This window comes from Nuphar pumila, chromosome 15 (assembly GCF_984573655.1).
Source record: "Nuphar pumila chromosome 15, dmNupPumi1.hap1.1, whole genome shotgun sequence".
NCBI lineage: Eukaryota > Viridiplantae > Streptophyta > Magnoliopsida > Nymphaeales > Nymphaeaceae > Nuphar > Nuphar pumila.
In genome coordinates this window covers 17,318,614-17,336,546 of record NC_143263.1, presented here as the reverse complement: position 1 = coordinate 17,336,546, position 17,933 = coordinate 17,318,614, and the positions used below count along the sequence as shown (strand labels likewise).

General features: G+C 36.7%; 1 protein-coding gene and 1 pseudogene across 1 annotated transcript; both read left to right on the top strand.

Moving 5' to 3' along the window:
* The first annotated feature begins 631 nt into the window (after positions 1–631).
* LOC149814656 (Acid phosphatase/vanadium-dependent haloperoxidase-related protein) lies at positions 632–15,624 on the top strand. Its single transcript, XM_089988508.1, has 5 exons — positions 632–826; positions 955–1,086; positions 12,677–12,714; positions 12,871–12,937; positions 14,967–15,624. The coding sequence occupies exons 1-5, from the start codon at positions 677–679 to the stop codon at positions 15,369–15,371; spliced, it is 792 nt and encodes a 263-aa protein (XP_089844634.1). The 5' UTR covers positions 632–676; the 3' UTR covers positions 15,372–15,624.
* Positions 15,625–16,017: 393 nt separating this feature from the next.
* Positions 16,018–16,480, top strand: LOC149814655 (uncharacterized; annotated as a pseudogene).
* Positions 16,481–17,933: the final 1,453 nt, after the last annotated feature.

The window sequence follows — 17,933 nt, the reverse complement described above, 5'->3', positions numbered from 1 at the left end:
CAAGTACACTTAAGAATCACTGGTTTTAAAAATAGGTGAACCTGGACCTTCTTGAGTGTGAGAGAGGGAAGTGGATCAGGTCATGCTGAACATGAGCGTTTTTGCTCATGCCGACATCGTGGCCATCCGATTTGCATCTTAAAAAGCTCAAAAGTCAACAAAACCACGTGGCATTCATCCAAAATGCAAACAGACGGCCATGATGTCGGCATGAGAAAAAAACGCTCATGTTCAGCGTGACCTGATCTGCTTCCGTGAGAGAGAGAGAAGTGCACCAGCTGTGGAAAGATTCTCCTGACCCACAACCGGTGGAAATGATATATTTTAGCTGTAGCTCATGGTGACTGAACCATGGTAAACCTAACTGAGTTAAGGGAGGAGGTGATTTGAGAATTATTTTGCTAACTAGGATGTTATTTGTAAAATTTTAAAAGTTAGCATGTATATGTAAATAGAACAAAAGTGAGCGGGTATTTGTAAAAAAAAAATCTTACAAAACCTCCCTAGATTGACTCGGTTCTGCTGTAGATGACTCAGTTCTGCTGTAGATGACTCGGTCTAGCAGTCTTGCATAACCGAGTGACAAGGGCCACAAAGCCAAGTAGAATAACAACCAGTAATTATAGCAACAACCACTAATTATAGCGAGCGTGGGGGTGGAGGAGCAAGTGGAACGATGCCACTCTCCTCTGCTTACCCTCTTTCCCTTCCCTCTTGCTCAAAGCAATTCAACTTCTGCGGCTTCCCTTCATGCAGCAGAACACCTCCTTCTTTCATCTGCTCGGCACTCCGGCTCGATGAGATCTCCGAAATCGTCCACAACAAGGTAATTCAAATCAATACCCCCTTGGGAAATTTTGGAAATCTACTACACCCACCTTCCGGAATCGGGAATGAATCCGTAGCCTTTCCTGAACTCCGAACCCTCGTCTGCTTTTCTCCCTCGAATTTCAGGTCTTGATTTGTGCTACCGTTGCCACTGCAATCGGGCAATTCTCCAAGCCCTTCACTTCTGCTTTCAGCGGGAATGGCGTCGACTTTCGAGCGGCGGTGCGATCGGGAGGAATGCCTTCGGTGCATTCTGCAGTAAGACCTCGCGTTTCTTCCTTTCTCTCTTTTTCTTCTGTTTCCGTAGAAAGAATGATGGAAATTGAGATTGGTTATCTATGTCGTGGTTTCGGTTTTGTTGGTGTTGGAGTTTTAGCGAAACTGTAGGCCATAAGGCTCGGAGATTGGGATTTGATTGAGTAAAGAATTTTTTTCTTTCTTTTTAATTTGGTTTTGTTTTTCACCGTGTTGGTTGAAGAAATTGGGATTTGCTTGAGAAAAATTTTGCTTTTTTCTATGTAATTTGTTTTTTATTTTCGGCTGCGAAAATATAGAATAGTGTCTAATTCTTCTCCTCTTCCCCGTGTTACCAGCCCCTCACTGGAAACGAAAAATTGTGTTTCAAACTAGGATGGAAGGTACACCATTGGTTCGCACCTTTACGTTGGCAATGGCAAGAAGCCTTGGGTATAACTCGCATTTAACTTAACAGAAAATACTCGTTACGTCCAATAAATCAGCCTCAGCTTTCCAATAAACAATCAAGAAAATGTAGTTCATGAGGCTGGCTACCTTCCATAGTCTAGTCTTTTCCATGAGGCTGCAAAGGAGCGAAGTGTACTGAAAGCCTTTGTCATCGTTGCGATATAGCGTTCTCTGCTTGCCTTGGTAACAAAAAAAACGTAAAAACTCGATCTTATTTTATTTGTTGCGTTGATCTGAACGAAATCTGTCTACCTTAGGCTCCGTTTGGAAGCTGGAGATGGAAGGGGAGATGAGGAGTTAATAAATGCTACCTACCCCATTTACCCTCGTTGATGTTTGGAAGCCAGGAAGGGTGATGGGGGTGGAGAAGAGAGTGGAGATGGGCCTTTTGCAACTACATCCTCACAAGGATGTAGTTGACAACTCCATTCTTATCACCCATTTTCTTTTCCACTTCCATCATCCTTCCCATCTCCTCTCCAACACCAGCTCCCAAAGCGAGCAAGAGGGTTAGATCTGAAGAAGTACTATACCTTTATTCAAATTATGGTCATGATTGCTTTGAACTCTTACTTCTCATGTCAGTGTTTGTATTGAGACGGATTTTTAATCGATGTAGCTAGTCCATTATGTCTTATGCCTTTAATTGCTGAGAGGGTTCGATCAGAACATAGTTGCATTGGTACTCGATTTAAGCACCAAATACTAAGGAAACTCGTCCCAAAAGAACTTTGAAACTCATCTTAAATACTTAGGAAACTTGCATTGTCCCATATACATTAAGAACTTGCATCAAACTCGTTTTTACCATAAAATTATAAAAATAATCTATTATAATTTTTATTATTATTACAAATTTGCACTATAATGGATTATTATTATTATTCAATTTTTAATGATTAAATAAATAGTTACTCTTAAAAATATGATGACAATTTTAAGAAAGCTCGCTTCTTAATAAAAAATGATATTCAAAATTTATGAGTCATAAACTTCACAAGCATAACGGTGCTTGCATTCCCATATTATGAATAAATTTTATTTAACAACTCTTCCATCTGATTGTTTTTCCATGCTAGCAACTGTAATGAAATGGTGGTTTTCAACAAATGCACAAATAACTCACAAACAAGTGTCTATTGGAGACACTACAAGCATGACCCTTGAAAGGGTATAAAAGGAAGAACACTTGAAAAATAAATAATACTTTATTCATGAACAAAATGCTTAAGAAGCATGTTGTTTACATTGAAGGGGTTCACCCTTATATATACAAAAAAGTGGAAGAGAGAGGAGAGCTCATTTTGAGCTCTCCAAAAGAGACATTGGATTCCAACGTCTCTTAATATAGCTGTTGGACTACAGTCCAACAACATTTATTATTATAGCTGTTGGACTATAGTCCAACAACATTTATTATAGTTGTTGGACTACAGTCCAACAGCTATTTGCACAGTCAAGTTCCAACAGGAACTTGACTGGATCAAATATCTAGTTTCTATTGAACTAGATGCTAAAAAAAGAAAATAAAGAAAAATAGAAAAGGAAAATAATAAAAGAAAATATAATAATATTAAATAATATATATATATATATTACAGTTTACATTTTAACACTCCCCCTCAAACTTACGGTACAATGAGCGAAAGTTTGTCTAAGAGGAAGTGAAATCTGGGAGCAGCGAGAGGCTTGGTGAAGAAGTCTGCTAATTGATATTCTGATGTAACATATGGCAGATCAATGGTTCCATGTAAGTATTCCTCTCTGACATAGTGACAGTCCATCTCAATGTGTTTAGAGCGCTCATGGAATGTCCGGTTGCTTGCAATGTAGATCGCACTTTTGTTGTCACAGCACATCTTTGAAGCTTGCGTTGCTTTAGCTCCCATATCCGCTAGCAATCGTCTGAGCCAAACAACCTCCATAGTGGTGGTTGCCATGGCTCTGTATTTAGCTTCGGTGGAGGAAAGAGAGACTTTCTGCTGCTTCTTGCACCTCCACGAAATTAAGGTTTCACCTAGGAACACACAAAAACCAGTAGTTGAATGTCTATTATTGGGATCACCTCCCCAGTCAGCATCAGTATATGCAATTAAATTTAATGAAGATGAAGCAGACAAGAAGAGTCCTCGTGAAAGAGAGGATTTTAAGTATTTAATAATACGCAAAATCGCTCCCATGTGCACGGAGGTGGGAGCATGCTGAAACTGACTGATTGTATGAACCGCATGAGTTATATCTGGCCTAGTAATGGAAATATAAGAAATAGCTCCAACAAGCTGTCTATAAGGAGTAGGATCATCAAGAAGTTCTTCATCATCAATTTTCATTTTAACATTGACAACTTCTGGAGTGTCTACTTTCTTATCATCTGTAATTCGAGACCTGGAAACGATATCAAGAGCAAATTTAGATTGAGATATCAAATACCCCCGAGGGGAATAAGCAACTTCAATGCCTAAAAAATATCTTAATAAACCTAAGTCAGTCATTTCAAAGTGAGTTTTAAGAAGAGATTTGATATTTGCAACTCCCTGTTTGTCGCCTCCGGTGATGATCATATCGTCCACATAGAGAAGAAGAATAATGATGCCTGCATCAGATTTCTTAACAAACAAAGCAGTGTCAGTTAAACAAGGTTGAAAACCAATATCAAGCATAACATGACTAAATCGGTCATACCAGGCTTTTGGAGCCTGTTTAAGACCATAAAGAGCTTTTTCTAGACGAAGAGCTTTACCCTTAGGGATACTAATACCAGGTGGGGCTTCCATGTATACTTTTTCAACGAGATTCTCATTCAGGAAAGCATTTTTGACATCTAATTGAAAGATAGGCCATGTTCTAATGGAGGCCAAGGCTATTAAAGTTCTAACAGTGGTCATACGGGCCACAGGAGCAAATGTTTCTTCATAATCGATGCCATACTCTTGGGCATATCCTTTTGCTACTAAACGGGCCTTATATCTTTCCAGGGTCCCATCACTTTTGGTTTTGACTTTGTATACCCACCTACAACCTATAGGTTTCTTACCCGGAGGGATATCTTGTATCGTCCAAGTATTGGCCTTTTCTAGTGCATCCAATTCTATTTTCATGGCTTCTATCCATTCTATATGATTTTTTGCTTGAGAATAGGATGATGGTTCAACATATGATTGTATTAATATAATGGCAACCCTATACGTGGGTGAAAAAGATTCATAAGACACAAATTTTTCTGGAGGTTTAGAGATTCTAGACGTTCTTCTAGGTGAGACTTCAGAGTATTTTTGTAATGCACATGGAAGATTTTGCTCTCTACGTCTTGAATATTGTAGACTAACATCCCTATGGATTTGCTCTTCATTATCATCATTTTCAACAACAATAGGACTTTGATCATTGTCAAGGTCTCATCCAACATCACATTCATTGGATTTTGAAGTTGGATCAATTAAAAACGAGTATTCAGTGACATCCTTGGATTTTTCAAATTCAAAGAAGCTTTCTTTTTCCAAAAAAGATACATTTCTTGACACATATAATTTGTCATTTTGAAAATCGAAACACCTGTAGCCTTTTTTATTATCAGCATATCCTAAAAAGGCACATGGGATTGCACGAGGAGAGAGTTTGTCATTTCTGTTGGTGAAAACAAAACATTTGAATCCAAAGACTCTTAATCTAGAATAATCTGGAGTTAAATTAACAAGCTTTTCTATTGGAGTTGTATTCTTTAATGAGGAAGATGGCATCCTATTAATGAGGTAGGTGGCAGTTAGGACCGCTTCAGCCCAAAAACTTTTTGGAACTTGATTTGCAATTAGCATTGTCCTAGTAGTTTCCATAATGTGCCGATGTTTGCGTTCGGCTAGGCCATTCTGTTGTGGAGTGTGTGGACATGATCTTTGATGTGTAATACCATGTAAATTGAGATAGTCTTTGAATTCGTTGGACATAAATTCTCCCCCTGAATCAGTGCGAAAAACAGAAATATCATTTTGAAACTTATTTTTAACCATTTTATGAAATATTTAAAAGTTAGCAAAGACATCAGATTTATGTTTAAGAAAATAAATCCAAGTATGTCTAGAAAAGTCATCAACAAAAATGACATAATATGTATAACCACCTTTGGAAATAACTGGTGCAGGGCCCCAAACATCCGAATGTATTAACTCAAGTGGTCGTGAGGAAACAAAAGTTCTACTAAGAAATGGTAACCTTTTCATTTTGCCAAGAATGCAGTCTTTACAAGAAAAAATTTCAGAATTACAAAATTTTTCCAAACTTGGAAAATATTAAATTTTAGACATATGAGGATGGCCAAGCCTTTTGTGCCATAAATCCAATTCTAACTTCTGAATATTATAACAAAATGCATTCTTGGGTAATTCCAAAATGTCCATGTAATAAAGTCCTCCTTCTCTATGGCCTTCCCCAATCAGCTTCCCTGACTGGCGATCCTGTACCCAACAATCATGAGAAGAGAAGGAGATATTACATCCATAATCAGATATTTGCGAGACAGATAAGAGATTCAAATTAAGTTTAGGGATATATCTAACTTCTGGGATAAAAAAACTTTTGGATTTTTGAAGATTTTCAAAACATCCTATTCCTTTTATTTCAAGAGATGTGCCATCGGCTGTAAAAACCTTTGACACACTTGAGTTATTTTTAAGACATTCGGACAGACTATTAACATTTGGGGTCATATGAAAAGAAGCACCAGAATCTAAAAGTCAAAGAAAGTTACCTGGACCGGAGAAAGATGCAACTGCCGCTCCAGTTGAGGCTTCGGTTGAGGATGATACCCCTTTGAGAAGAGGTTGAAGGATTTCCATCAGTTGAGCCATAGACACAGGTGCATCTGGATCTTTTGACTCAGATTCAACAGATGCAACTCTTTTTTCTTCTCTTCTTTTTAACTTTGGACATTGAGGCCTATAGTGCCCTGGTTCATGACAATGATGACAAATAACTTTTCTTTTATCAAAGTCGCCGTTTTGCCTTCCAAAATGAGACGCTTGTAAGTACGAGTATGATTCCCCGGTCTAGATACAGCTAAAACGGAGTCATCATCAACTTTTGGAGTACTTTTTCTAAGTCTATTTTCCTCCATAGTGAGCTCTTCTAGAGTATCAACAATAGAAGGAATTTTTCCACGATGTAAAAGGGCCGATTTGGTGGATTCAAACTCCGGCCTTAGACCATTCACAAATTGATAGAAATGTTCCATATCGAGTTGTTTTTGGCGAAGCTTGATGTCTTCGGCACAATGCCATTTGGGCTCAAGAAGAGCCAACTCTTCCCAAAGTTCGGACAACTCATTATAATATTCTCGAATAGTTTTATCTTTTTGATTCATTGTCCGAACTTTATCTTGTAAATTGCATACATGTGCAATATCTTTAAGGGAATACATGTTTTTGAGGTATTCCCAAGCCTCATCGGCATGCTCAAACTTAGCTAGACTAGAGCATTTTTTAATGTCTATGCTATTGATGAGCCATGTCATAATTTTTGCATGCCCTATCCTCCATTCTTTCCATTTCTTTTCATAAGTGGCTAACGTCTTACTCTTCTCTTCTTCCGTTAGAGGAACCTCTTTATCACCCTCTTTCTTGGTAAGAGATAGTTTAGGTTCCAAATTGGAACCATCCAATATACCCCATAAACCTTTTCTCCAAATGTGGTGCTTCATAATCGAAGCCCACATTACATAGTTAGTATCATTTAGCTTCATAGGAATGATGGTGATCTTATCATTGTCATCCATCTTTTACAAGGGTAAGATAGGAATAAATAGGAGGAGAGAGAGAGAGAAATAAAAAGAAAAGAAAAAGAGTAGACAAAGGAATAAGAGAGGATACAAAACCAAAATTTTTTGTAGCACAAGTTCGCCTTTCTTCAAACAAATCTTCTTGAGCCAAGAACAAGGTGATGAAACACCTTTTGTAAATGTGGCACGGAAATCGAGGCGGAAGCACTTCAAGATCTAAGGATTTCGTAGCTCTGATACCATGTAATGAAATGGTGGTCTTCAACAAATGCACAAATAACTCACAAACAAGTGTCTATTGGAGACACTACAAGCATGACCCTTGAAAGGGTATAAAAGGAAAAACACTTGAAAAATAAATAATACTTTATTCATGAACAAAATGCTTAAGAAGCATGTTGTTTACATTGAAGGGGTTCACCCCTATATATACAAAAAAGTGGAAGAGAGAGAGGAGAGCTCATTTTGAGCTCTCCAAAAAAGACGTTGGATTCCAACGTCTCTTAATATAGTTGTTGGACTACAGTCCAATAGCATTTATTATTATAGCTGTTGGACTACAGTCCAACAGCTATTTGCACAGTCAAGTTCCAACAGGAACTTGACTGGATCAAATATCTAGTTTCTATTGAACTAGATGCTAAAAAAGAAAATAAAGAAAAATAGAAAAAGAAAATAATAAAAGAAAATATAATAATATTAAATAATATATATATATATATTACAATTTACATTTTAACAGCAACTGTTTTTTCTAACAACCATAGACCAGATCATGTACTATACCTTTATTCATATGCTGATAATTTTGTCTGAACCGTTACTTTTCTTGAGACATTTCTTTAATCAATATGTGAAGTCTGCAGATACATCCAATAATTCTTCAAGGTCTATAAACTTTTTAGGGAAGTCTCTTGTGCCTGCCAACTATTTTCATTGTTTTGGGTCCTAGTTTTGGTTCAAGAAAATTGTGTTTCATGTGTTTGATTTCATTTTCTGTGAGCTTTTTCTGCCCCTGTTCCATGCATCAGCAGTTTTTCTCTAAGATGAATATTTTCCTTGAACATTGGTCTCACCTTTTGAGAATTTAAACTACTTGTGGAATGCAATTGAGGGATTTGGTTGTCATGCACGGCCTTGTAGATTTTCCTGTCAGTAAGGAGATGACTTCAAGAGACTGTACCATCACTTAACTAGAAGAACCCTTCTACAAGTATATCTTCTGAGTCCTGCTTCCTTTTTTTTGTATAATTCAAAATATGGAACCTTTTTCATGTGTCCCAGTGCTGGACTCTCTGAACAGTTGCGATTAATATAGCTTTTTTCTACAAATCTGCAATCTCTGTTACTGGTTGTTGGACCCTCTAAAGTTGGTTATAAACGATTTCTTCTCTTTATGAGGCCCTAGTATCTTGGTAGTTTGTTCCTTATGTGACTTTTAGGTTATTGTCATCATTAAGGCTCCTAGTGCTGCTTCCATAGGCTGTCTAAACTACAATATGCAGTTCTTTGGGAAGCTGAACACACTTGCAAGTGTGGTTCACTTCTGGCATGCAATCCACCAAGATCTTTATTTTTCCTTCGCTTGATATTGCTTCTGGTTCTTGTGGTACTATTCCATTCATCATAACAGTTAGCCAGGGGTTTAGATACATATTTCATTTTGCGCCTTCAATAATTTTTTAAAATGATGGGTAAATTTTGCTAGGATAAATTCAGCTGACTTCCTGGTACATTACATCCACATTATAACAGGCCATTTTTGGCTCTTAATAACTTGCTGGTTTATTTGTGGAAAGTTTTGTATAACATTTGAATATCTGTATGAGTCCCCCATGTGATTAGCTATAAGTCATAGGGAATGACATTTGCCTAGTATGACGATCATGGGTTGAGAGTACCATATTGTCTTTAGACCAAGGCAGTTGTGGCACAACTCAGAGCAATGTTGCAATTATCGTATTGGAACCCATATGGGAAGGGCTAGCGATACGGGTGTATTGTACCGTATTGTATCGTAAGATACATAAAAAACTCATTTTAAAAAATATACAAAAGATCATAAAAATTTCCAAAAAAGAAAAAAATCATAGAATGAAATAAAAAAAAAAAGAAATCAAATTTAAGCATTATGAACAATTAAACATACTAGTACTACTATAATATGCAAAACGATATTGTGACAAACTAACAAAACAAAAGGTTTACTATTAAAGAGTCACATTACATAACAAACAAAAGAAAAACGTTTTTAGTAAACAAATTATAACAATCATATAATTTAAAAATAAAATAAAATAAAATTTAAAATAATTATAAAAAATAAAAAATATAACCACAAAGAGAAATAAAACACATTTAAATAGTCAAACTATAATATTAAATAAACTTAATTATGGAATAATTTGAGCATGAATAAATATGTAACAACTATCATGAAAGCTATAATTATGATGTTATAACAATGTATCCATTACATATATCAAAATAGTCTGAAATTAAATATTAAAAAGTAAAAAAAAAAGAAAACAATAGGTCATTTCATAAATAGTAAGAATTAAAAAACAAATGAAGTTTCGTAATGTCTTTCACTAATTACAGTAAGCACAAAAGTTGAATAATGTGTGCTCTTCCATAATAATACTTCTCTTCTTTCTTGTCTTCACTAATCACAATAAATTAAAAAGAAATTTTTACTTTTTTGTTCCTATAGCTTATGAAATAAATGAATAGGACTCTACTAAATCCTTATTTATGTAAAAAGTTGTCACTAAAAGTGAAAAAGGATCCAAAATAAATTACCTGAAATAAATCAACAAAAAAGTGAAAAAACAATTGTATCTTATGATACGGCATGTATAGTACTTATACATTGCGATATGGATCGATACGGTCTGATACACTGCATTTTCCGATTCAAGTGGGTATATCGTATCTTATGGGCTAGTGATACTACGATACACCATATCATATCGTATGATAGGATTCCTCACTTCCTTTGTCAAGGATTGACCATATGTTGGTTCCTTGATTGTAACTCTTCTCTAATGTTTATGAAAGCTTTCCTTTCTCCAAAAGTAAAATGATATAGTACGTGTTAAGACGTGTGGAATGGATCTTGGATCATTAGGATTCAAGATTCACATGTAATGTTATGTTTTAAGTTGTAAATCCACGTGATGTTATGTGTTTTAAGTTGCAAAATTCCTTGACCTTTTTAATCTGCAAATAGGCTATCTTGCTCACAATACCCTTGAGGTTGTTCCATATACACCTCTTCTTTCAAATTCCCATGTAAAAACACATTTTTAATATCTAATTGATTTAAAACTCATCCATGTTGCAAGGCACGAGACAATACTACTCTGATGCTTTCCATTTTGACAACCGGATTGAATGTTTCATCATAGTCCAGCCCAGAGTTACCGGAAGCGCCTAGCTAAAAGGGGAAGCGCGCTTCCCCGAAGCGCGAAACGTCGCGCTTCCGAAGCGTGGGGGGAAGCGTCCCCCTTTTTTGGGAAGCGCGCTTCCCTTTAATGGGGGACGCGTTTCCCTTTAATGGGGGACGCGCTTCCCTTTAATGGGAAGCGCGCTTCCCATCACGCTTCCCCCTCGCTTCCCCCACGCTTCCCCCTCGCTTCCCCTGTTTTTTTTTTTATTTTTTTGTATTTTTTATTTTTTATTTTTATTTTTTCGCTTCCCCCTCGCTTCCGAGATGCTTCCTAGGTCGCTTCCGAGGCGCTTCCTAGGTCGCTTCCCGAATCGCTCCTAAGTGGTCCCACGCTTCCCCGCTTCCTAAAATTTTGAAAGTGCCTCGCTTCCCGCTCCCGCTTCCCGTATCGCTTCCCGCTCCCGCTTCCTCAACTGGCAACCATGGTCCAGCCCATATTCCTGTGTGATGCCTTTTGCAACTAGTCTTGCCTTGAATCATTCTATATTGTCATCTGGTTTGAATTTCACTTTGTGTACTCATTTTGATCCCATTACATTCTTGTCCCTTGGTCTTTTCACAATATCCCGTGTTCGACACTCATATAGTGCATTAATCTCCTCGTTCATTGCATCTACCCATCTTTGGTCTCACTTGGCTTCTAAAAATGTCCTTGGCTCAAAATATTTCTCTGTTTCTGCCAAGAACAGTTGATGATCAGGGGAGAAGTTATCTCAACTTACCCATCTATCAAAGGGATGGGTAGCGGATCTTGAGTTAGAAGCTAGGTACATTAATACCAATGATCAAGTAGCGGATCTCTTTACAAAAAGACTCACTAAGGAGAGGTTTTGGTTTTTGAAGAGCAAGTTGAATATGGTTCAAAATCATGTTCAACTCGAGGGAGGGTGTTAAGAAGTGTGGAATGGATCTTGGATTATTAGGATCCAAGATCCACACGTAATGTTATGTTTTAAGTTGTAAATCCACGTGATGTTATGTGTTTTAAGTTGTATAATTCCTTGACCTTTTTACCTTTTTCCTGTAATATTGTTGTAACCCCTAATGAGGGGCATATTTGTTCAATGTAAAGTAAGGAGTTATAAAAACAAGAGGGCATGACTTTCAAGGTGTGCAGCCTCTACTCTTTTGAGGAAAAGTTCCCCTCTTCTCTATGAAGTCCTCTTTCTCTCTTGATTGAGTTAGGGTTCAATACATATTTCTGCCCTAATTTTTACAGTCCGCTCAATCATGATATAGCTTTTCAGTTTTAAAACTCTAGTTTTGATTTTTGCAAGGTTGCAGAGAACTTGCTGGAGTACTGGAGTGTACCATTTGTGGAATATAGAACTAACTAGAACATCTCAATGAATTAGCTCTAGCCTCAACATCCACTAGTACAGCACTGAAATTCAGGATATCAACCAAATCTTGGGGAATTTTTTTACACATTGAGCCATATGACATACTTGAGTTATTGTTGAATAGGGTGATTGTATCAACACTTTTACAGTTGAAATCTAAGCATGTTTGCAGTTCATAAATTCATTCGCGTCTCCTATGTCTGCAATCGTGTGCTTGACTCTTCATTGAAGATTCATTTCATTGTATGATTCTTATGGTTATTTCATTAGGCAATGGGTTGCTTGGTGAACACTGGTTTTACCGAGAGTTGCCTTTGGTTGCAATTGGTCATCACAGAAAAAGGACTGTCAGTTTTAGTGCTTTATTATCGCAGAGTTTTTCTGCTCAATAATTATTGTTGGAAAGAGTAAGATCCAAATATTAGGCATGAAAAAAATGACGACTTCCAAAATAACAAGAGAAATTATTCCAACACTAAATTTTTTTCTTCTGTTTTTCTTTTTGTTTTGTTTTCTTTTTTTTATCTATTTCAGCTGCAGAATTATAATATTCTCTTTTTTCTTTTTTTTAATTCTCAACAGAGTGTTGTAGCTGCAGCAACTGCAATTGGCTTAGAGAGGTGAGAGCACATCCTGGGAAGTTCTTTTTAGCATTTGAAGTTACAGGAGTTATTGTGAATAAACCCAGCATTGAAATTTATGACTGATACTAATATGCTGAATGACAACCTGGGTTTTAACATGTTCAATCTATTGGCATACTTTTTTATATGCAGAGGATTCTCAGATTCCGTGTTTGGTCTATCCCTAGTTTTCGCTGCCATTGTCATGTATGACGCTCAGGTGATTGTCTTGTTAATGAAAACCTCATGTCCCTTTTTTGAGTAAATCAGCTCCTAAATAATGTGGAAGTCATGTGTGTGTGTGTGTGTGTGTGTGCATGTGTGCACCTCATTAGTCCCTCCAAACCAGGTTGGGAGTGCACTTGTTCAAAAAGGCAGTTGTATGTCTTTTACACCTAATCTGAACTTGTATTTGTGATTGCCTTTTTTCAACTCTTTTTATCATATGGTTTTAGTGCATTGTTGGCCGTTTATTTCTAGATTTCTTTGAAGGCTAATCTGAATAGAGAAAGCTCTATTTTAATACATATTCTCTGCTAAATAAACTATGATATCACATTTATGTGGTTTGATTTACAATAGAATACTAGAAAGACCATTATGATTCATCATATATATATATATATATATAGAACGGGAGATGGTGGGGAGTAAGTGCTTACCAAAGTTAAAAACCTACCACGAGAAAACAGGGGTTTTCGAAGTTTTTTCACAAATCTGACCCCGCAGATGCATTTGGCATAGTTGATTTGCTAGAAAGACTTGGATTGTGTTTTTTGGATGAAAATGTGATTTTTTCAGCTTGAATATTTATGAAAATTGCAGTCCATCGATTTTCAAATCTTATAAAAACCTACCCAAGTGCTGGAGTCGGGCGATCAAAGAGTCCATTCCTATAAAATCAAGCATGTAGAACACATATGTATGGTCAGATTTGAGAAAACAACGAAAACCTCCAGCTGCCCGGTAGGCTGGCAGTAGGCACAGATCGGAGTAGGTTGTTGCCCCCTACTCTCTCTCTCTTTATATATATAGAAAAAGTGGTAGCTGCTTAATCCATACATGCTTGATGAAAATGCACGCCCGTTGACCATCCATCACGCACACAAAAACACGCAAAACTTGCAAAAACGCAAAAAAATGTTGAGCATCAACAAGTGCATTTTCATCAAGCATGTATGGATTAAGCAGCTCTCTCTCTCTCTCTCTCTCTCTCTCTCTCTCTCTATATATATATATATATATATATATATATATATATATATATATATATAGATAGATAGATAGATAGATAGATAAAGGGAGGCCTTCCAATCAAAGGTAGGTCCAAAATCTACAACTAATGATGATCTAATAGTATTCCTTTTCTAACGATCAGACTCTACATATTGGACTTTTATCATTTATTAGTAAGGAACATATTTTAGATTATAAAGTTTTGATATTTAGATGTGTTTTATAAAGCGTTAAAAATCATCAGCCTACAATACATTGTATTGTAAAATTTTAAATGCATTGCGAGCTGTCTATTTTTCATGTATTTTTTTGCAAATTGGTTCCTGCGATAGCCAATTTACAAAATAGTCCCTGCCTTATGCCATTTTGCAATCAGTCATAGCCTTTCTCTTTGCTATTACAAACTGGTCCTTCTATCAACTGATGTTAGTTTGACCATGGTTAATGGGTCACCAAATGTCCTTCATCAAATAGTTGTTAGTACATTAACTTTTTGCAAATTAGTCTCTACCTTATTCACATTTTGCAAATTGGTCATTCTGTACAGGCGGAATCATCAATTTGTCCACCCTTTAACAGTTACCATGAAAGCTTACAGCGATTAACCTTAATGACAGATTTGCAAGAGTTAATGAAAAGGCAGAGACCGATTTGCAAAATGGCAAAAGGCAGAGACTATTTTGCAAATCAGCTATAAGGCAGGGATCGATATGCAAAAACCCTTTCCAAAAACGTGTAAAATTTTCATGTAAAGCATATCTCTTACTAAATAAATTTTAAGAATATATAAGGTCTGATCAGCAAAACATTCAAACATTGGAGGAGAGCCCTTCTATCGCCATTGGTTGTAAATTTTAGACTTTCTTTTGGTTGGATGACTCTCTCTCTCTCTCTCTCTCTCTCTCTCTCTCTCTCTCTATATATATATATATATATATATATATATATATATATATATATATATATATATGTTAGCTAGGTGCTTTCTCTGAGTTGATTTTGGCAATGTGCAGGGGGTGAGAAAGGAAGTTGGTACTCATGCTAAGGTGATAAACAGCAAAATGCTTAGGACCCAAAACAACCCAATCTCTTGCTTGGAAGGAGGAAATACTGTAGCTGATGCTGATGAATTTGGTTCAACATCGACAGGGATTTTGGAAGAAACAACTATTCCGCTTTTCCCAATTGATGAAGGGTCTGAAGCATTGAAGTCTAGAGTTACCATGTTGAGCAAACAGGCTAGCAATGTATATAAGCCTGACGGGATCGGGTCTAATCTTAGAAACGATGGTGAAGGATTGGAGTATCCTGACAAGTATGTTATGTTGAAAGAATCAGTTGGCCACACAGAGATCGAGGTTCTTGTAGGGGCGGTCTTGGGCTTTCTTTTAGCAGTTGGCCTTGATGTAATTTTGTAGCACAAACATTATTTTACGTGCACCATTCATTTGGTAGGTATAGCATCAAAAGGCTACTTGTGTTCAGTTGAGTTACAACATGCATCCCTTCAAGCGGCCACTGCTTATGTATCGTTGGGCCATAGGCATGGGGTGTTGGTGCACTTTTAAGGCAATAATATAAAAAGGTAATCAAGAATGGTATGACGACCAGTTTCTATGGCCTTATATAAAAGGTCATCAAAGGGGGGAGTGACCACTGTATTTTTCTCTATCATTCTGCTTTGTTGGGTGCCAACTGACGGTATAGCTTTATCTACTGCATCTTTTGTTTTATAGCAAATTAATATAATGTTGACACGTGGAAACTTAACCAGTGGAATACCGTCCATCTCTGATGAGCCACGTTGTTCCGAGTTCAACTGCCGCATCTGCAACCACGTGGCCGCATGCTTATACGTGTTTATTATACACCATAACCACATGGTTTATAAGAGGATGGCCCAACTCTATAAAATATGAGAGGGATTCCTGTGAACTGTTAAAACTGTGAAAGTGGTGTCTAGTGAAGGGAGGGTCACAAAAGCAGGGTTTTTGGGGGTGAGAGGAGGATGTCAGGTGCACAAGGGGCACAGCCAAAGGGGTCGTTTCTGGGGGTGAGAGGAGGATGTCAGGTGCACAAGGGGCACAGCCAAAGGGGTCTTTTACGAAGACCACCTACGGAGTCTGTGGAAGGATGGGAGAACAAGGCGAGGCTGGATATTAGGTCCACAAAGAAGCATGAGGATGAAGGGTACATACAGGTGGAGGAGCAGGACAAGGTAAAGGATGCTGCAGGGAAAGGTGGCCCCGTCTTTGGGGAAGGCAAGGAAGAGGGCAAGCAAGATCTCGGGGTCACTGGTACCTCTGAGTAACTCTCACCTGCGTACGCCCTCTTCACCTTCCTGTCTTGATGCACCTTCTAATCAGAAGATGCAGAAGAATCACTAAGTTACGCTATCACTGATCTAGGCTACCAAAGCAAGATTAATGAAAAACAAGTTATTTTTCTTCTTGTCTTCCTTAACTGAATCTGGTACCGGATCCACGAGTGCATCATGTGTACTTGCATGTTGTGCTTAGAGAGCTTGACAAAGACTACCCTCTTTTTTTGTTTTTGTTTTTCTTTTTTCTCTTTCAAATGTTGTATGCAGACTGGGATATGTACGCACAAGATGGCCTGTGAAACTTTGTGGTGGACATAACATAGTTTTTTTTTTCCTTTTCTCTCTTACCCGTTCTTAATCGGTACTGACGAACCAGTTGAAGACTTGGACCGTAACAATGGACCAAAATATTGTTTTCGTAGCATGTTTTGTAAATCAAGCCCTACCAATGTGACTTACAGGTTCATCGAATTGGAGATTTTAACATGTTTAGCTAAGTTCTTTAGGGTATGTTAACATTGGTTCTGTTCTTTCAGTAATAACTGTTCCAAGTCTAACGTTTGTTTGGATCATACTGTTTTAAATGTTCGTTTTTTGACGACGATGTGCGGATAACTTGGACAGTCATGGATAATGGGATGATGACATACAAGGTACCTGCGTGAAATTTAATTTTGTGCCTATGCCCAAGTATTGCATGTACATTAGGATAAATATTTTATAATCATACATGTAACAATCATATACCAAGTCAAGAACAGATACATGTATGAATTGAGTTATCAAATATGTGCAAAGTAATTATGAGTTTATTTGCTTAAGAATATTTTGCATATTAGTGGTCATCTAGTTGGTATAAACATCGTAGCCAAACGAACCTACAAAAAATGAACTTGTAATACAATATTTAAGATAACCAGTACTTGAGAAAAAAAAGTACATTATTGAATAAGTAATGTTATCATATCATGTTCTTAATATTTTGATCAACAAGTTATGTAGACCTCGTGGAATTGTACAACCTAAACTCTTTCGCATTCATATCTATTTCTCAAACAATCCAATGATAATTGCCCTAGTTGACTGGAATCAAGATCTGCAATATAAATCGAGTTTAAGGTTGTTATACAGTTAAAAAATTGTGTTATGTAAACATAAACATTAAGCATACCTTGTCACAATCACAAAATGGATACGACAACTGATCGGCCTTCAAGCAATTTTGAGTCACATCTCAATGTTTTGGCATTTAGAGCATTTGCTGTGAATTTTGATGTTTACCAATTAGTTTACATTAAACAGTAAAAAACAATAGAAACATTGCTTTTGAGACTCAAAGAAATATAAGGTACAGTAAATGGCTTTTGGTAGTTTGCATTATACTTGCATTCGCTCCATGTTATACTTTTAGAGTCTATATGAATCTTTTTAGGTGTTGCATCATTAAAATAAGTGATATATTTATGTTAAATTTAAATGAGTTCACATACAAATATAACAAACAAACAATCAAACATATGATATATTTCACTAACCAACAACATTTCTTTTTCAAATATAAGTAATTCACTTTATTTTGGTTTGTTGCATACCTTCTTCATTCTCATTACTCTATTTTCATCTCCATTTTTTTTTTAATTTATAACTTAAAGAAATC